This window comes from Aythya ferina, assembly GCF_964211825.1.
Source record: "Aythya ferina genome assembly, chromosome: 2".
NCBI lineage: Eukaryota > Metazoa > Chordata > Aves > Anseriformes > Anatidae > Aythya > Aythya ferina.
The window spans coordinates 30,950,891-30,972,743 of NC_140297.1; the positions used below are offsets into that span (position 1 = coordinate 30,950,891).

The window sequence follows — 21,853 nt, forward strand, 5'->3', positions numbered from 1 at the left end:
AGGTTTCTCCCCACCCAGAACCTCATGGGGTTTCTCTGCAGGTGTAGGATCCATTCACAAGTAACAGCTTGAGGCTCTTGGAACTTTGCACATGGAATTGCTTGTTTGAATTCGATCAATACTGTAAAAGTAAGTGTGTTGTTTGAAGTTTAGCCATGTACTTTTTTTTTTTTTTTTTTTTTAAGAATTACCATACAAATCAAAATTATGCACAAGATATAATTATGTTTGCTAGTAGCATTCTTTCCTAAGAAAGAACAAACTGAGTTAGCACAGTATCTTTTACTGCTGGTTTTTATATTGCTCAATTACTGAGTTTTATTTTATTAAGTGTTACTCTTAACAAAAAGTGTTATTCTTTGTTTAAACAAATGATCTTGAGGATTTCAAGCTATGCAGGCTCATTATTATAGTGTATATTGAGAGTGCTTAACAAGTGGAAGCTTGGAATGAGCAGCTGCCTTTCAGAGAGGATCACAGAATCACAGAATCATCTAGGTTGGAAGAGACCTCCAAGATCACCGAGTCCAACTTCTGACTTAACACTAACAAGTCCTCCCCTAAACCATATCACTAAGTTCAACATCTAAACGTCTTTTAAAGACCTCCAGGGATGGTGACTCCACCACTTCTCTGTGCAGCCTATTCCAATGCCTAACAACCCTTTCAGTAAAGATTTGACAGCACAATCAATCAGACAGATATAGTCAACTATGTTATATCAACCTACACTTTCATTTTGTTTGAAAATACACAGGGAATAATTTCACCACCTAACCTTAGAAATCCAACTTCCTAAATTGGGAAGTTAGGCATGCCATGGAGAGACATGTACTCCTCCAGAGGTGGTTCAGAACAAATGGCCAATTGAGGGGCAATGAACTCTCTGGTGGAGCCTATCTCACCCCAGTAACTATTATCTTACCACCCAAATTCAGTGCCTAAAAAATGCTATGATTGACCTCATCTCAGCTCTGCGATGCTGAAAAGGATTTCAATCAAGTCACTTGTGATCCAAGATAACCTTTGTATGGGAAAAGCCTTTCTAATGGAAAATTTCTCTTATTTTTATAATTGTAACTATTTAATGTTCCAATGTGTCTTATGGCTCCACTGCCCCAGGTAATCTATCAACATTGTCCAAAAGCATATAAATGATAATGATACTTGCTTCTTGTTCTCATAGAAAGGGACATTAAAAAGATTCTTCCTTTGTCACTCTATCCATGTTGGTATGACATATGTGGAAACCAAAAACAGATGCAAAACACTCTTCATTTTGACAAAATGTGTTCCTTGTCAATGCAAAATCAAAGGTTTCAGGAATTTTATGTATTATTTGTGTCTTTGGGGTGGATACTGGAAGTTAAAGCTAAGAAGAAACAAACCTTCTCATTGCCATCAGCAAAATTTAATCTGACTAGGTGGGATTTTCCATTTATGTTGGCAAACAGAAACGTTACGTATTTGGACTGTTTATTCCGGTAACCTGAGCTAGCCTGCAGAACTGCAACGTAGCTCTTTTGATTAGCTCCTTGCAAAAAGATCCTGTGAGGTGGAAAGATCTCCTACTCTTTCTATATTTGGCAGGATCAACTCCATAAAAATGTCCATTTTGCCACGCCTCTGATACCCCACAGCAGCTGCTTCCTCTCTTCATCCCACAGTGAGATATTAAAAAGTTTGGATGGAACCTTCTCCAAGTTTATCTGGATGTACAAAAAGCCAAGAATGCACTTGTCAAGGTTACAAATATCTAGGGAGCTAGCATAGTTTTTAGTCTAACTGTCTTTTCAAAATATAATTGAGGTCAGCTGAAAATTATTAACTGCTGGTTGAGCAGGGATTATGAGTGCATTCTATAGAAGATGGAGCAGGAATTAAAAGTACCTGTGCTGCTGGAATTCTTACAGTACCTTAGTAGAGCCATCCTTCCACCAGATGTGCTTATAATGCTCTCAAAGTGCACTCTATATCTAGGCATTTGAGGCACTTATTTCATTTCATTTCATTTCATTTCATTTCATTTCATTTCATTTCATTTCATTTCATTTCATTTCATTTTCCTGTCTTGTAACTCAGGTTTCCTTTTTAGGGAGTGACAGGATTAATTCCTTTTCTTGATCCATATGCTTTTTTGTTTGTTTGTTTGTTTGTTTTGTTTTGTTTTGTTTTTATTATTATTATTTTTGTGAGATGGCCTTCCATGAGTAATTTATGTTTGAATTGATCTTCTAAGTTGTTTCAAGAGTCAAATGGAGCCTTACTTTGGCTCCATACTTTGGCACTGTAGAAAACTTTAATACCCTTATATAGCTTTTAATATGGTCAAACATATGTTTTTTCTACAGCTTGTTTAAAAGCCAGAAAGGTAATTATGAAGTGTTAGTTGGTTGGTGCCTCTTTTAAGCTGCAACATATGGTTGAAATTAGCACTATAGTTGAGAAGAAGATAGAGCTTTTTTTGAGATAATATGCTCCATGATTTCTCTCTCATCTTGGCAAATAACTGAAAGTTGTAACTTTAGGATGACCCAACAATACTGGTGACAGGACGAGGGGGAATGGGCTTAAGTTGAGCCAGGGGAGTTTTAGGTTAGATGTTAGGAAGAACTTCTTTACAGATAGGGTTGTGAGGCATTGGAACAGGCTGCCCAGGGAAGTGGTGGAGTCCCCATCCCTGGAAGTCTTCAAAAGACGCTTAGATGTAGAGCTTAGGGATATGGTTTAGTGGAGGGCTGTTAGCGTTAGGTTGGAGGTTGGACTCGATGACCTTGAGGTCTCTTCCAACCTAGAAAATTCTGTGAAATTCTGTGAAATTCTGTGAAATTTTTGCTCCTCTGCCCTCTTAATAATATGATGGTTGTCATTAAATAAGAATTAAAATAAGAATAAGAACTAAACAATAATGAAAAGTGTAAAAAAAAAAATAAAATCATAGAATATCCTGAGTTGGAAGGGACCAATAAGGATCATCCACAAGTCCAACTCCTGAATATGGTAGAATATGCATTTTGGTCTCAAACCTAATTTCTGAGGGGATATGTTAGTTTGCATGATGATCACTGCTATTTTATATCATTGTATGATCTGCCACAAGTTTCAGTTCTCTTTGTGCAAACTCACTGTTTCATGAGAAATCAAGAAAGCTTGCAACTTAAATAGGTATAACAGCCTGCAATGAGACAGATATTATAACTACTCACAAGTTCAAAATTTCTGAAGAAAGGAACTACTGCCTATCATTTACCATTTTCTGCGATGCAGCCTTTGAGGTAAAAATAGGCTAGGGAAACTATTTCAGAAATGGTAATTCTCTAAAAAAGCTATGTCACTGAAGAGAGTGATTTGGGAAACCCCATCAACATATTTTAATTTAGTCATAATTATTTTTAGAGAATAGACTGTTTTCTTATATATATATATAAAAGATTGGTATCAAATCTAATCTCCTCAACTGGAACAGCTAGTAAAAGAAAGTAATAACAGTAGTATGTAAACAAATAGGTACAGTTATCCCATTCAAGAATAATCATTAATTCTGCAAATGATGAAAGGACAGGTCCTGCATATGAGTTCAAGTTCACTGAAAAAGAAAGAAATATTAGTCTCACAGCTGCTTTATACTAGAGGGGTGTTTTGGTTTGGTTATTTTATAAGTCACTGAAGTATTTCTATAAAACAAGTATGCAAAAAGGTGCAAGCCTTTTGATTTACTGCATTAAGCTTTTGAAGACTGCCATATACCATGCAAACCCATGCCCAGTTCCACGCCTATTCACACTATTAAAGCAAAGTATTTGATTTCAAAAAGAGACATTTCAAACTTGATGACATTGGGAGTGACAACATGACTTGGCTCAGAGTGATTCAGAAACCAAAAACTATGCCCAGATTTTTCTCTCGATTTTCTTTTTGTTTTGTATTAACAATATAGTTTTTATGCTAGCCTCTATTTTTTTTTTCCCCTCTCAGAAATTTTATTGTTGCAAGATATGGAACTGGATAGATATTTTTCCTTTCATAAGTAAGGGTGACTTTAAGCAGGAAGACAGGAAGGAAGGCAAGAAAGGAGGAAGGAAGGGAGCTATCTCTAGCAGTTCAGTTGTCATTCAGATAATCTGGGAAAGCAGAGAAGAATTAGATTAGATAATTAGATATACTAATTATAATTCCATAGAAATTATAACAATTATCAACATAATGCATTATGTGACAGCCAGAAAACAGCAAATGCTCACATAACTTAAACGAATTATCCACACTTGTGTTGCATAGGTTGTCTTTTTTCCTCCAGAGACAATATTCAAATGCTTTTAATTTATCTGCTTCCTTTAAAATAGTCTCTTCATTTAGTTATACTACTCAACCTGACCAAAGAAAAGAATAAAGAATTTATCAGGAAGAATAATTAAATTCCAGGCCAAATTCACCCTTGCTAAAAATGAAGGTATGCTGAAGTCAGCTGACTGATTCCCATAAAATTGCACAGCAGATAGTTTTAATTCTGTTGTTTCTCAGTTCTACAAAACCTTTATCCTTTTCACTGAGATTAAAATTAATTCCTCCTCCCCTTAGCTGTCAAAATGAGGTGTGGAAGTTAATCTAATTGTCTAGGCTAAACTTACTCAGGTGTAATGAAAAAGAAAAAGGCAAAATTTGATCAGCTGATAAAAAATCATGTGCTCTATAAACATAAATATATCTAAGTAGATTAAAATGACCTGGCGAAACCTTGTAACATCTTCACATCAAAAAAGAAACTGCTGGCTTCTGCTTGAAAACCTAGAAGGGAAAGGATTTCTCTAGAAATCTTCAGAGAAACTGTTGTTTCATTCACTTTTGTGACTGAATGAGAGTTCATGTATAGAAAAAGATGGATTCTAACTGAGATGTCTATTTATGATGTTAATGAAACTCAAGACAATTGATTTAAAAACTTCTTATATCTAGAGTTTACAGATCATGGTGTTATCAAACATGGTCAGCATAAGTATCTGCATATATAGTTCTCCAGATATTCACCAAATATTACTATCACAATAGGGTGATCTGATGATTATACACAAATATATACATTGACATCTCTACTCAGTGTCATCTTAACATTTTCCCTTGAATACATCATCAACTTACTCACTATCTTAAGCAATTCCTCAATCTATCATGGATTCTTGAAGACAGGAGGACTGTCTATCTGTGGGCAAAATTCTTTAAACTTCAGTGATAAAACAGTACATAACATTTCATCAGATTTTATGTACTTGGGTCCAGTATTCTAAATGCTTTTAATAAAACACATTTTAAAGTGCTTATATTGGTGTAATTACTATTTGAGATGTGACTTAACACTTAGTGTGTTGGGATGATGTCCTGAAAACTCCGGTACATACTTAACATGAATATTTCCATTAGAAATCAATGTGACAACATGCATGATGAAACTTGAGCATGTGCAGAAGTGTTTCCCGGACTAGGGTTTGGTGAGCAGGAAACCAATAACAGTGATAAGAAATTCCATCATCTCCTCTGCTTTCACAGCACAGGGTAAGATAAAGTGGTTAAAAATGCTTGTATTCCAGTTTTGCTGGTGTTCCCATTCTTGCTGCCATCTGGAAACAGGATGTTCAGAAACTCTGGACAAATGGCAACTGCATATATTTAATAGACTAAAACAAGATGCTCATATTTGTTGCATGCAGGCAAAATGACTGCTTGCACATGCTGTACTTGGTCCTACAACTTTTTCAGCCACATTTGTGTGGACAGACTAGAAAAGATGTGCACCAGTTTAACAGATATATTACTTGTGCCTTTGTCTTCCATCTCTTTCTCCAAGATGAAACGAGTCTGTAGCTAGTAAATGTAAAAATAAAAAACACTTGCATAGCAGATAATAGACGTATCTTTTTGGTATAAACATTCAATCTGATATATTGATATATTTATAATTAGCATGAGAGCTCTGCTTTGAAAAGCTACTAACCATAATAAATATTGAGCAAGTATTTGAAGTTCATTATTTTGCATCAGTACCTGTCTTTCAGTGAGGTCAAGGTTTACTGCTATCTCATACCGCCTCAGCCTGGTCAAATAGTTATGATGAGCAAATTCTGCTTCTAGCTCTCTGATTTGTTCCTTGGTGAAAGCTGTCCTTTCCTTCCTGGGTTTACTGTTGACCTCTGACTTGTAGTTTCCTTCCTGGGAATCTGAAAAGGAAAAAAAAAAAAAAAGAAAAAAAAAAAGATGACATTGAAATATTGAGAAATGCATAGCTAAATAAGAAACAACCTCAAAGTTAACATGCCTGCCTTCCACATAAGTTAAATTCCTAAAACTTTCTTCTCAGAAACACACCTTTGCCTTTATACCTATGGATGCTTCCCTGTAAATCAGGAAAGCAGCAGTAATTGTGACAGACATGAACTGTTGCTTCTATTCATGCACATCAAACATTAGCTCTAAAACCTTGCAGTGTTTCATTTCCGTAATGGTTCTCTGTAGAAATTCTGCAAAGCTTCAACTCTTTCCCATTTCTGGCAACTCTCAGTGCATCCAGCCATTACAGGATATGCATCTTTTGAGTATCATTTTAATGAGTAATACTTCAAGAATTGCTAACTTCTATCATTTCACTGATACCTTAAGCCACAGCTCTATTTTAAAGAATACACTTTAAGGTTTAGTCCTATCACCCTTCAGTGAAAGAAAACAGACAAACCATAGGAAATTTGACAAGCATCAAAAAGAAAATAGTGAGTACACCCCATGTGATAATGGGGGCCCATCTTATCCATGCCAAGGTGCAGGTAAGGAAGTTATGCCATAGCCAGTGTCAGTATAAGAAATTTCTTACTGTTACAGCTGATGACCAAAAAATACTTTTGGCCACAATCAAAGGAGCTTTTCTCAAAGTTTCATAACCATCCTCCTGGTTCCTCAGAAAGAGGTGCATTCAGTCCTAAGCCAAACTACTGAACTCAGTGACAGTCATTCAGTGGGTATCAATGAAGTCTGTTTAAATAAAACAGATCAAACTGGAAAGAAAGAAAGGAAGGAAGGAAGGAAGGAAGGAAGGAAGGAAGGAAGGAAGGAAGGAAGGAAGGAAGGAAGGAAGGAAGGAAGGAAGGAAGGAAGGAAGGAAGGAAGGAAGGAAGGAAGGAAGGAAGGAAGGAAAAGAGAGGGAGGGAGAGTGAGAATTGTAGGAGAAACAGACATTTATAAGTTTGGGAATGATACAATACCTATAAATCCAAAATTAACAAGAGATCAGTAGGAGTATCGTTAGTCAAATTCTGGCTTCAAAAACTATCTTAAAAATGTCACAGATAAATTCACACTTCAGCTGCTGACTTAAATAGAAGCCTGCATCAACATCCAAAAGAACAGGCCCATAAGAAATCATTCCCTGGGACTCTGATGAATCATCAACATGACTGAGACTGTCCAACTGGCCAGTGAATCTAGTTTCAAAATTACAGTCAACTGTCAACATTTTATAAAAGTGTAAAAAATGTTTTCACTTTTTACCTTTTTATCAGTTACTCTGTTGTTTGGATGGAAACTTTTTTTTTTTTTTTCCTTTTGGTCAGGAGAATTGTTGATGTTTAACTCAGTGCTAAAGTCACTAATTTATGACATTTTAAAGCTCATTTTAAGGCTCAAATCACCAAGACTCTTCTGCTGACATGACACAGAACTCTGCTTTGAACGTGTGATGTAATTCTGGTTTGTATACTGAGGATATCCTCAAAAGTGGCTGTATGGGTACGGGATATGTTTGGCCCCAGCCACAGTCAGACTTCTCTTGGAAGGACCCGGTTAGACAGCACACACACCAGCAGTGTGGAGACAAGGTCTGTTATCCAGACTCAAGATAGAGAATCTGATAGTTCAAAATCACCTTAAACCTAGTTCTTTTATACTAGTTTGGCAACTAGTATAAAAAAACTATGCAGACAGAAAAAAAAAAATGCAGACAGAAGTTACAGTTCTTTAGTTCTTTTATACTAGTTTGGCAACTAGTATAAAAGAACTGTAACTTCTGTCTGCATTTTTCAGTTGCAGGAAGATACACGTACCTTTTCTTCCCCCAAATTTCCCATTCTACAACCTCATCATATGCCTGTGCAGGTCCAAATTCTATATAGATGACCCGAACTTAAATTCTTATGCCTCTATTTCAGCTGTCCAATGAATCACTGAAAAGAGATACCTAAACCATTTTTTTTTTTTTTTTAGTATTCTGATTTACTGTTCCTTATACCACCAGAGTTGTGTTTCATACATGTTTGAAAGAAGGTGGGTGTGCAAGCTGATTACCTACAATACAACACAAAAATGTATTTCATGTAAGTCATTGCTGAAGACCTCTTTGCACCCTTGATAAACCTGGGCCCATGTGAGGCCATGAGCCAAGCAGTCTTCCCATATCCATAACTGCAAGAAAGATCCATGACAGTTTTCCATGCTGGAGGTTGTGACCTTAAATAAAAGTAATGCACTTACAGATGACACTGACACCATAACAAAATTTCAGTATTACAAATAAAGACATAAATCAGGAAATGAAATAGAAAGTGGGGTTAGGTGTTTAAAAGCTTGGTAGCCAATGCTGTAATGACTAGTCAAAGTCAAAATCTTTGGGAGTACCCATACAAAAATCTCTCAGGAGGATCTCAATTTCTGTAAGTGTCTGAGACTTGTAATGCAATCACTTTTTCTGAAAGCAGATGACTGTACAGCCAGTAAAGCCATAATGAGCCATGTAATCTTTCAGGCTAACGTCCAAAAGGTCAGACTCATGTTTCTGACTTCCCAGCTTATAAATGCCATCAGAATCTAAATTCCATGTTCCTGGGCTAAGGAGAAAGAAATGTAACTGCTATAGTAGCAGTTGTCCTTCATGTTTGCCAGCACAGAGGATTCAGCACTGCTAGAAGTGTTAGCCCACACAGATCCTGTGTGAATATAAGCATGCTTGGACAACTGGTTATTAAGACATTCCTGCCATTGCTGCATGTTACCTTTAAGAAAATATCAGATTGTTAATGCCTGGCAGCCACAGTTCTGTCAGCAGTATGATTTCATCAGCAAACTGACACAGTGGTAAAGTTTCAGGATTTTTGTGTGTGGGTGTTTGTTTGTTTGGTTGGTTTTTTGGTGCATGACATTGAATGCATTTGCCACACTGCTTGCTGTTTGCAGACATATTCCTGCAGAGGCAGACCCCAGCCAGTGTGACTGCACACAAATCCCTAAATGATTCTTCCCTTTGTCACATATACCTGCCTGGGCTGTCATGGCCTGCTTCACATTTCCTTCATCATAGAGCAGGTTAACCAACCTGGGAACTTGGGGAACTTGGGGAACTATGGGGAACTTGACAAGAGCCTACACTTGCTCACCTCTCCAAACAGCAAAATACTAATATTTATATTACTTTAGATGTGTTTGGTCTTCAGTAGCATTGAACTCAGACAAATTCAGTGCCAGGGCCACTACAGCTACTGATAGCCTTCGTGACTTAGTGTGTTCCATTGTCTTTAGGTGATGGAACTGCAAGTTTAGCTCTTAAAGCTCATTGCTGTAGTCACACTGAGTCATCATACAATATATGGAAGAGCTCAGTCATGAATTGGTCTTTTTTCATTGTTCAATGTTCACTTTTACTCTCTTTGAGTCACTATAAATGATAAGAATTTAGGACATTTTTACTCTGAAAAAATCATGTTATACTCAAAAATAGCTGAAAGTGATATTGGAGAGGTAAGCAGAAACCTGACTCAAGGAAGACTCTCCCTCACAGTACTGAGGTTCACACAACAGAACAAATGGAATCCTTGGCAATCTGTTTCAGAAAAGGCCTGACCACCAAGACAATGGTATTTTGCTTAATGCACTTGAGATATTGAAAATGTATCTGAAAAGACACTTAGCTGTTTTCAGTTAGGTGAATGCCAGTTAGGAACTCCTGCTCTCATCTGATTTTCTCTGTTGCAGTGTTACTGTGGTTCATGTGCAGATTTCCTTTTATTTCCCATTGACAACATGCTACTCAGCAATTTCTAGAAATGTTCACAGAATCACAGAATTTTCTAGGTTGGAAGAGACCTCAAGGTCATCGAGTCCAACCTCCAACCTAACGCTAACAGCCCTCCACTAAACCATATCCCTAAGCTGTACATCTAAGCGTCTTTTGAAGACTTCCAGGGATGGTGACTCCACCACTTCCCTGGGCAGCCTGTTCCAATGCCTCACAACCCTTTCTGTAAAGAAGTTCTTCCTAAATTACTGCCCTAAATTTCGGTTGTTCTGCCCTAAATTTCGGTTGTTCTAACTCTGAAACTAGTAAATTGAGTTATTTTGCTTGCTTATTTTTAATAGTCTCTGTAGAACTAGGACTGGGAGCTCCCATCTCTTTCTGACCTTCAGGTCTCTGTTCACGTCACCTGACTAGTTTCTCTTTGGTGGAAAATGGGTGGGAAACTTGGAAGAGAATTTTGGCAGAACTAATGTCAGCTCACATCTGTTTTGCAGCTGTTGCAACTAGGGAAAGAAAAAGGTCCCAAAAACCTTCATTTTCTTCTACTGGCTACATTTTATGCCAAATGGTAGGTGTAGAGGCAGAGAACAAAGCCTGTATGGATCTAAGTTACACTCCTTGCCTCTCAAAAGGCACATATAAAATATATACAGATGGTACAAACCACTTGATGATAAATACAGCAATCTATATTATCTGTCTTCTGCTTTATCCCAGATGAATTCTGGCACACTCTCACAATACATAGCTTACATGCAGGTATTAGTACCTTATCAGTCTCTTTTTGCAAACCTTTGTTCTTTGGATGTCAAGTAATGTAGGCAGTTAAACATGGCTTTGAGGTGTTCAGGTCATACCACTTTCCCATAACTGTTCATATTAGTTTTCAAAAACTCTTTAATATCCCCCATTGGACAAAAATGCCTGTTGATAACTAGCATAGAATGTCATTCATTTAGAAAGTCATTCAAAGTTTAAAATGACTGTTAAAAGGCATAATGATTTTGGAAGCTTAGATTTTTTACTAAGCTTAGCAGCAGCTCAGAAATTATTACAAATATCTCTATATACGTATGTATATCATTACTAATTGTGCTAGTCCACACCCTCAAAAGTTGCTTCACCTTTACTCAAGGGAACAGATTGCTGTTTATCCCAACATTTGTACTGTCCAATCAGAGTTCCTGTTTCCTTCATTCTACATCACTGGGAGATGAAGCATACCAAGCAAACAGAGCATCTGAGTGTGGAACAGAAAAAGCAGACCTTTTCGCATTTTCACTTTTGATACATGCCTAGGGAAAAAAAGGAGTGCTCACAGAATAAGGAAAAATACTGATTAGAACATCAGTGATACAAAGAACTGCTGCTGAGTAGGGTCAGAATCAGGTGTAGAATTTGCAAGAAGCACCTGCTATTTTTTTCCTTTATCAGTTCAACAGTTGACATACCTTCATTTCTCAGACAGAAATTCTCTCAGTTAATACCTGCAATGTAAGATTCCAGACAAAAATAATAAATAAATAAATAAATCAAAGAATAAGGTTGCTAGTGTTCCATTAGCTGTTGCTGATGGTTTCCAGATACTGATATTTGTACTGAGAGTGAGTGGTGACAGCAAACACTAATAATTTCTGACAAAAAGGCCATCAGAATTTCACCCCTAGAATTGTTATTCAATATCCAGTCACCCAACTTTCATTCACATTTTCCAACACTTATTCTCAGAAAGTCCGTAACATGAACTACCTATTTCTATATTTATATCACTATGAAGTTATAGCAAAAATGGATAAATTATATGTTCTTAAACACACACCTTCCTATAAACAATGCTCAAGTGTTTGCATAAACTACTGCAAACTTTAAATTATTACTTTTTTTTTTTTTTTTTTTTTTATTTCTTTACTTCAAAATGAAGGAATTTGTTCAAATAAATCAAGGTGAAAAGCTTCTGCTTCTGGGTATCTTAGTACTTCTGAGTGCATTTCTTTCAAACTTAATTTCTCTACATTTGTTTAAATCAGTAACATGTAAACAAAGGTTTAGAGCTTCTAAACATCAATAAGAGACAACAGTGGTATGTGACAAAATGCCAAAGGCTTTTTTTTTTCTTCCTTCAACATATTTGAAATGTGAACTTAGGGAAAAATACTTCAGTATCTGGGCAATAATCTAGCAAAATATCATTAACTTGAAACACACTTATGAACAAAATAAGCAACTTTGTGTTGCTACATTTGCAAAGGGATATTAAAGAGAGGAAAAAAATACTTTTTAATGGTAGGAAGTACTTATATACAACTAAATTACCTGATCTGATTGTTTCTGATACTTTATAGTCAACTATATGACAAAATGAAATAGTTCAGTGAGATACAAGCAAGGGGTTGGCATAAAGGTCCCCATATGGTTCCTATTATTTTGCCCACAACTACATGTGAGAACAAGATTTACCCAGAAATGGTCAGTTTCAAACATTTCTTGACATTTAATAGATAATGTTAAGCAGTTTTTTCATTACAGCTTTTTTTTCTAAATTTTCTATTCAAAATTGCTCAGACTTATGTAAACTTACTCTGTGTTTAAAACACTGCCAATTGCTTTCCAGAATCCTTGGAACGTTTCGCTCGGTTCAAAGTGTAGTTCCAAATTGCTGCACATAGTCAATTAGAGTGTCTCTTGAGAATTTCTGGAGGTGAATCTCACAAAACATATTTAGAGAATCTCTTCTGAATATTGGTATGAACACCATCTTCATTTCCATAATTCACAACCCTGCATGTGCCAATGGCACAGTAGCACTAGTATGATGTCAAAATTACATGAAGATTTCTTTCCATTCTAATGAAAGCAAACTTTTATTTGCTTATTGAGTTAATGCTTTCTTAACCCAGTCTGTGACAATTTACAACTTAAAATAGCCTTATATTCACTCCCCCCCCAAAAAATATGAACTACCATAGCAAAACCTGTCAGTATTCTAAAACACTCTATATACTATCCTGAAACATTACCTACTAGTTGTTGCTGCCAACCTTTTTTGTTGTTACTGCTTCCTGAAACTACAATTCCAGGAATTATGCTACAGTATTGGAAACAGTGATTCACAGTGTTATGGTAGCTAATGCTATAGATTCTTGAAGATACCTATGGTGGAAATGATGTACTTATGACAGGTCATATGATCCATCTAACTATATAGCATATTTATATATCTACATCTTGAAAACATGGAAGCCAAAATATGAATTCTCCCATATAGCTACACCTTAGTAGATCTTCATGTGGAAAACGGTCCATACCAAATATTTGTATAATTACAGCTTAGTTTTACTTAGATTAGTAAAAGAGACTTGAAAGATATTTTAAGAAAAAGCAAAACCTAAAAATTTGTCTAAAAAGTCGATACAGAATTTCCCTTACAGAAACCTTACAGGATGCATTTCAATAGGACTTTTTCCAGTGGGACTTCAAACTCCTGTTTGGAGTTCTGGAGATATATCTCTTACATGCAGCATCAGATACACAAGAAGATTGTTTACCTATTTTCAGGATCATTTTTTTAATTAGCTTTCATGCTGCAGACTTTCATTAAATGAAGTTGGGACTTATCACCACCATTTACCCACCAAGCAGTGAGTCCTCCTGAGAAAGAGTAGCTTACAGATATAAAACAAGAAATTTTCCACAGAGAATCCTCTAAGAAAGAAAATAAAGGGAGAAAATGGTATTTGAGATAGGAGCTCATGTAATCTTCTTTCCCTTGTGTCTCACCTACTAGACTTCTCCCACAGAGGCTCTTTCCTATCCGAAGGAAGAAAAATAAAAATGAAGAGCAGTCACCCCTCCTCCCCATCCCCCAAACACTGTATGTGCCTCAGTCATCAGCACTGGTCTGTTGAAAGCCCTGCTTGGCAGCAGCTGTACCTTTTCTAAAGGACGCATTAAAATACTCCTCTGGTCCCTACTTTATTGTATAAAAGATACTTAGGAAAACCAGTTTTTCCTGTGAAAATGGTACATGAAAGATCTAAAGCACTACAAACTTTAGGGAAGTGTCTGCTTAAGAAGAGAAAAGAGCATATAGAGCACAGAGAACTTATATAATCCTATATAATCACGTCTCAACAAGTCTTATCTCCCTAAAACACTGAGTTGCTGTTTTCATTTTAGCTTTGTGAAGCAGGGAAAACACTGTGTTGCCAAAAGTACTGGAGCTGCTACCAGAATTTTGAAACAAAGGCCATTTTTAATTCCCGTATGAAATAAAAATATGATAATAAAATAAAATAAAATAAAATAAAATAAAATAAAATAAAATAAAATAAAATAAAATAAAATAAAATAAAATAAAATAAAATAAAATAATTAATGCACTCAATGTTTTAATCATTTTGACCAGTAAGCTTTTGGCACAGATTCCTTAAAACAAGTACAAGTACAAGTACATCTGCCTCTTTGTCGCAGTTGAAATACATCTGAGGTTACTCCATGTAGAATGAATTTCATTGTCATAAAATACCAAATATTTAGCTTAAGATACTGTCAGTAGCAACAGTCTAGGTGAGGCTAGGGAGTGGAAAAATATGTTGCAGTGACCTGCTGCTAAGAAATATACACAAATATTATAGTAGTATGTATCTTTTATGTGCCATCTGGAATTTAAATATCATGAAAATAGTTTTTGTTTTGTTTTGTTTTGTGTGTGTGTGTTTGTTTGTTTGTTTTCTCTGCAAAGTTAGACTGACAGTCTTATTATTAAGAATCCAAAGTGCAGTTTGGAAGAGAACATATGTTGAGCAATGCATATTAGAGACCTTGATTCAAAATTATCTTCATTATATAAATGCCCATTAGTTTTATATATTTTCAAATGTAACTTGAAAGTCACTTGCATTTAAAGCAGCACTAGAGTCCACTGCCAGACTAGGAATGTCTGCATAGCAGTCAGCCATTCACTGTGAATTTCTAAGTATCATTCTAATTAAAAATTCATTGTTGTATTTCATCCATAGGCAATTAGACTTTTTTTTTTTTTTTTTTTTTTTTTTAATATGCAGTGACTATAGTAACCTTATCCAAGGTTTGCTGAAATCAAGTTGTATTTTCCAGACTTCACCGAGTGTAAACTCTGTTGTTCTTTCCTCCTTAGCTATATAGGTGTTATATATAGGTAATACCATTGCCCACACTCCTCACATACAAGACATTAAAGAAAAGTAAAGGTAATATCTATAGTAATATTGGTAGGTCTTGTAACAGTCCATGTTACAAGTTGTGGCACAATGGAGCAAATGGCCTAGAAATGAGTGTGCCATCTGGGCCAATTTCTAAGTCTAGGCCAAGTTCTTCCCCAAATTACAATGGGTCAAGACTGGTGCAAACTCAAAAATACCAGTGCAATTCTCCATTACCAGAGTGTCAGAGCTGCTTTTGATCCCATTGTACATCCCAGTTTACTTTGTGTATGATCATGATAGGTTTTGAGTTGATTAAAGAAAGGTATTTTCTTACGATCCTATGATCCTATTCTCAAAATATATATGCAGATCTCAGAGTTGAAATCTTGCTGACTTCTAAGTTTGCTTTAAAAAAAAAAAAAAAAAGTTTGTACATAAGCCAAAGAATCCAGTCTTTTAGTTTTCCATACTTAGCAATAAAAGTTGAAACACTTACAAAACTTTAACATAGTTGGAGTTTCTTTAGAGCTCTGTATTACCTTACTTACCCATCTTTCCAAAGCAGGTCTTCAGGATACAGTTACACAAAGGAAAATATAAATGGGTACCAACAATTCTACTTTAACTCTTTCTAAGTATTATTTTATTCCTATGCTAATAAGAGTTATTCCTATGCTACAGGAAACAAGAAGCCATTTCACAGTGGTATTTTTGAGTGCAGTTCTTCCACGTATGCTACACTTGCTTTTTTTTTTTTTTTTTTTTTTTTTTTTTTTTTTTCCCATTCATCATGGAACAGATTTCTCTGGGACTCCTTAATGATGCAGTGAAAATTTTATATATGTTGAGCATGTGACAGAAAGAAACAGTGTCTGGAGCAAATCTAACATCCAATATTTCTATTTAATCCTATGTTAGAATGCCCTTTCTCTTTTCTTTTTATTTTTTAATCAGTCTGCCTGAAGTGTTTTATCTCTTTTTTTAAAACTGTCCTTTTAAAAAAAACATATCTGGCCTCTGCAAAGTCTGCAGCACCTTACAGAATCACAGGATCATAAATCACTATCCGTCTCAGCCTTAACGTGTGTCCCAGTCCTCAGAAGGAATAGCATGTGGTTCTTCTCTGCCTTACTTGCTGCTCTTGATGGACATGGCTCAACTCATGTGGCATAACAACATCCACTGTAAGTCACAAATGTAATCCTCACATGGTTCTTTAAGAAATACCAAAGATTTCTGTGCAAACACATATGCCTGCATACGTTTTAATGACATGTTTTGTAAATCTTATTATGCTTGAGAAAGCATTAAAATGAAGCCAACTGCCCCAACTGTGCTCATAACATACCTTAGTAAATATTCAGACTTTTTTTTTTTTTTTTAACAGAAAAACACACATACTCTTATACTAACAAAGGTTTCTGTTATGGCTGTATGCTACTATTTCATTCATGGTTTACTTTACAACATTGTGCTGAAGTATAACTCTAACTATATAAATGGATAAACAGTGGAAAGTACTTTCCCACATGCTATTAAATGAAATTACCTGTCTTTCAGGGGAAACCAAAATAAGAGGGGTTATAAAATAAATTTTTTCAGATGTTTAAATTATTTATACTTTTGGCTTTCAGAACAGCCAAGAAAGTTTTTGTTTTTTACTTAAAAGCATTACTATCTGTTAATGTTAGATAGAAAATCTCCTAATGACTGCTTTAGAAGTCCTTACTATCAGCATTTTTTAACTTAAAAGATCTCCTAGTTAGCTGCAGGCTGTGTTTTCCTTTCTTTGTGTCTTAAATGATTATTGTAAAAGGCAGAATCCACTAAAAATAATTATAAAAAAGATTTGTCATGTTTGAAGTTAATACAACTTCCTTTTTAGAACTGTAGCATAATTGTTAAAAAATGGAAAAACAATCACATAACTAAACAACAATAACAAAAATTATCTAAGGAATATATTGGGTAAATGAAATAAAATTTTAAAAAAAATAAAATTAATAATAGAGCAGGTTCTGCTAAATCTATTTTACTATTAATTTTACAGCCTAGGGGAGATGCTTTTTTGTTTTTGTTTTGTTATTTGTTTGTTTGTTTGTTTTGATGAATAAATGTCCTTAATTACTAAGAATTAAACTGGATGTACAGTTAAAGTTTATGACTCACAATGGAAACCTTTGGCAGGGTGCAAACAAAACAACAAAAAACACCTTTAACTTTGATGTGAGCAACAGTTGCAATATAATTGTCTGGAGTACTTCCTATGATTTTCAGGTTACAGTGCAAGAATATATTTGCTAAGAGGGGAGGTTGCTTTAACTAAGGGTTCAAGTATAACTTTTGAGATTGCAAATTTTAGGACGTACTTGTACTGTCCCCTTTTAAAGGTATGATTCTCATAGGCCATAGTTAAAGTAACTAAGAGGTCTATGTTTTCTTTAAACATCTGAAATGGACGGTCATTTCCAAAGTAGTTGATATTCCTTATATAGTCTTAATTTTTCATTTGGAAAGAGAAATCATGGTAATAAGGGTCTGATTTTGCAAACTTTTCAGTGTGTACATGAAGTTTCTGCAGAATCAGGTCTCAAGTGAGTACTCTGAGAACAGCTATATATAGGAAAAAAAGAAAAGAAAAGAAAAAAAGAAAAGAAAAGAAAAGAAAAGAAAAGAAAAGAAAAGAAAAGAAAAGAAAAGAAAAGAAAAGAAAAGAAAAGAAAAGAAAAGAAAAGAAAAGAAAAGAAAAGAAAAGAAAAGAAAAGAAAAGAAAAGAAAAGAAAAGAAAAGAAAAGAAAAGAAAAGAATCCTCCAAAACCCAAGGGTGTCCAATAATTAGACCACAAGTCTACAGTACATAAGTCAAATCAAAAGGTCATTTTGTCCCCAGCTTCATTTCCAACTACTTTTCAGTAATGGAAAGTCTTTCTGTGGTCACTATGCTAATACAAAAGTAGAAACTTTTATTTTCCCAAATTAGAGAGGCCATTTGGCACACAAATGTTAAATAGTATGTCCTGACTCTTCCATCATTCATCTCATGCAACTTACTACATCTAAGCTGGAGAAGAAAGGCCTTCCTGGCAATGTGCTAGTGAAAGAGTCTGACAGTGCATGTCAAAGCATAGTAAATCCTGTATATGTTTTACAATTCTGGAGAGTGTTTGTTTTACACTTTTAAACAAAGTTCCTTGGAAATACCTATCTCTACTGGGATATGAAAGCTAAGAAACATTTATTGCAATTGAAGATACAGGTTGGGTAGCTATAACTTTTTTCTTGGTCCTGAAAGTTGCAAAACTGGAAACAAATACAAAGGTTATTTAATTCTTCTGTAAAATAACCCACATCAGTCCCCACATACTGAGATTTTGACAGCCTAGCATATATACCATACCACCAAACCAATGTGTGGCCTTTGTAAAACAGTGGACATTTTATTTGCTAATAGGGTGAGGTAGGAGAGAGAGAAAAATTACCCCTTTGAGCCTCAAAAGAATGCTTCCTGAACTCTGGCAGCTTGGGCAAAGAGTATGTAGAAGCTCTGAAATTGCAAAAATTCAATGGGAAGTGGAATAAAGGCCTGTAGCTTTCCAACAAAATGAGGTATAGCAATTCAGCCTGAGATCTGGGGTGATACTCTACTCAACATAAAACTTCATCCAATCTAATGTTAAAGTATTCCAGTCACTAAGTTTCAGCCCAATTAATATAATTGCATATTATATATATATATATATACACACACACACACATATATATATAAATTTGGGTTATCTTATTTTAAAATTGCACAGCTTTTACAATCTTTAGTGCCAAAAAAGAAGCTTTTCCAGTCTTTTTTATCCATTGATAACCACCGGAACATAGGCCTCTCATGCTCCTGCTCAGGATCTTGAGGCAAAGGGGAAGCCTATGGCTGAGGGACTGTTTGCTTAGCACAGCCATCCATTGTGTGAGAAAGGTGTCATAAGGAGGATGGAAAGGTAAGCGTTGAACAACCTTACTTTCTCCCCTACACACTCTTCAGCAACACATCACTTTTAGGATTTGTCTGCTTGCTGTCTGGTTATTTAAAATGTGCAACTAGCATGTATTGCATCTCCCTTCCTTACTCCTGTCCCTAGTGACTCCAGTAAGTAGAATAAATGTCACTAGGGCTTGAATTTTAGATGTTAGACTGAGCATGCTCTGCTACAGCACAGTCCTATCAAAATGTTACTTATTGAATAACTGCACTGGTTTGTTTTACATGTTGCAATGTTTTCAGGGGATTTATAAGCCTCTAGGGCACTGAAAGCATGGAGCAACAGCTTCTTTTGCAGATGTAAACATGGGCTTGAGTAAATAGTTAATTTATACTGCTGTTACAGAATTTGGCTGGTGTTTCTGGTCATAAACAAGCTTTCTCTATCTTTCTAAACAAAAACAAAAACTGGATATTGACTTTCTCTATCATCCAAAATCTCTGCTTTCTTCTTAAGCAAAATAGGACACAGTTCATTTCACAAATCTGAGACAACATTCAAAGGGAAAGAGGTTAAAATGCTGGTCTTTTAGGGTTATGACTATACTGCACTAATATAAAAGATTAAAAAACATAACATTTTGATTGATATATATGATGTTTTTATGCAAGACTGCCAGGTTTCCACTAAAGAGCAAAAAGACAGCTACTGTTTAACTGAAGAAACTGATGGAAAATCCTCATTACTATATAAACAGTGGTTTAGGCATAAAAACTGTTTAGTTTATGCATCTGTGCATTTAACTGAACACTAAGATTTGTCTAAACACAATTTGGTGCCTTCCTATTCTCACATATTTTCATTTTCTTTTTGAAAGCAGGAAATCTGTGTCTTCTCATGCCTCAAAATATAAAACAACAACAACAACAACATTATTTTTGTATCATGTGCTTTACCTAACCCACCAGAGAATCTCAGTACATTGCTTCCAGTGTTGTGGTTTCTCTCTAAAGTCTTTTTTTTTTTTTCTTAACCTTTCCAAGAGAGACTTTGGTCTACCACCATCGTAAAAGACCTCATTGGTTACATCACCTAATTATTCTACTTTGGGATTAGACAATTTGCTTATTTGATGTTCTGTCACTCAGCTGCTTATCCAGACCTAAAGCTGAAGAAAAAATCTCAAAGTCATGTAATTATAACAGAAAGTTCTCATTTTAGTTCCCTTAGCTTTTAAGTCACACCAATAAAAATGTATACACAAATCAGTTTTTGACTGATGGTTTCCACTTCTGGTTCCACAAATATCAACTCTTTCAAGTTGGCCTAGTCCCTGTTAAAAATATCAGTATCAGCCCCTTCCCTCTTCCTTCACTTTTGTTACATAAGACCTTCAAATACATCAAAGAATAAAAGTTGTCTTGCAATAACTCTTATGCAAACCAACCTTCAGTTTTGTGGACAAAATGAGATGTTGATAAGACAAAGCTGAAGACATAAAAAAATCACTGGTTATTCCTTCTTGGACTGCTCCAACGGTGATCTGATAGAAGTTGAGACTATGCATATTCAACTTCAACATATTAATGAGCATTAATTCACCTGTATGTTTGTCTTCACATACAAGACAAACGGGATTAGTTGTGTGGATGGTGCCCTGTTCCTAAACAGGACCTGCCTCCAAAAGCCACTGAAGAGAGCCACACTTGCTTTTGTGTATCTGAATAAGTTTAAAATGTCTTTTAATCGGATAAAAACTAATTCTGATCTGTTTTTATTTGTTTTGTTTTAACTTACACTGAGAGCCAATAGGAGCCTATTTCTGATTGTTTGTTACTGATTTAAATTATTCATCATTAATTCTGAGAGAAGAGACACTATCAGGACTGTAATGCATGATTTTATTAAACCTTCAAAGGAAATAAACAAATACATAAATAATTTTAAATAATATTATTTGGAAAAGGCTAAACTTTAATCAACAGAAAAATAACTCACTCATCTAGGTAGGCTAATTTCCTAGCTAAAAGAACATTTATTTGGTTCATAAAATGCAGAGAGACCAGAAGCTCTTTCCTTGAATAAAGATGCATACATAAATAGAATATGACAGAGAGCTTCCAAGCACATTATTCTTCAACATTGCTGTAACAGTGCTGCTTAAAGGGCCCTTCTCAGTGTATGAGACATTGGCTCCATTCACCACGACTCTTCACCAAAGAGTCGTGGTGAATGGAGCCAAGTCCAGTTGGAGGCCAGTCGCTAGTGGCGTCCCCCAGGGCTCGGTGCTGGGGCCGGTCCTCTTTAATATCTTCATCGATGATCTGGACGAGGGCATCGAGTGCACCCTCAGTAAGTTCGCAGATGACACCAAGTTAGGTGCGTGTGTCGATCTGCTTAAGGGTAGGAAAGCTCTGCAGGAGGATCTGGATAGGCTGGACCGATGGGCTGAGGTCAACTGCATGAAGTTCAACAAGGCCAAGTGCCGGGTCCTGCACCTGGGGCACAATAACCCCAAGCAGAGCTACAGACTGGGAGAGGAATGGATGGAGAGCTGCCAGGCAGAGAAGGACCTGGGAGTGATGGTTTATAGTTGGCTGAATATGAGCCAGCAGTGTGCTCAGGTGGCCAAGAAGGCCAACGGCATCCTGGCTTGT

At 35.7% G+C, this 21,853-nt stretch overlaps 1 protein-coding gene across 1 annotated transcript in view; it reads right to left on the reverse strand.

Moving 5' to 3' along the window:
• MEOX2 (mesenchyme homeobox 2) overlaps positions 1-21,853 on the reverse strand; it is a 55,744-nt gene that overhangs the window by 7,356 nt on the left and 26,535 nt on the right. The window contains exon 2 of the mRNA XM_084510975.1: positions 6,037-6,209. Within this exon, the coding sequence (XP_084367101.1) occupies positions 6,037-6,209 (173 nt within the window). The remainder of the gene's footprint in view (positions 1-6,036; positions 6,210-21,853) is intronic.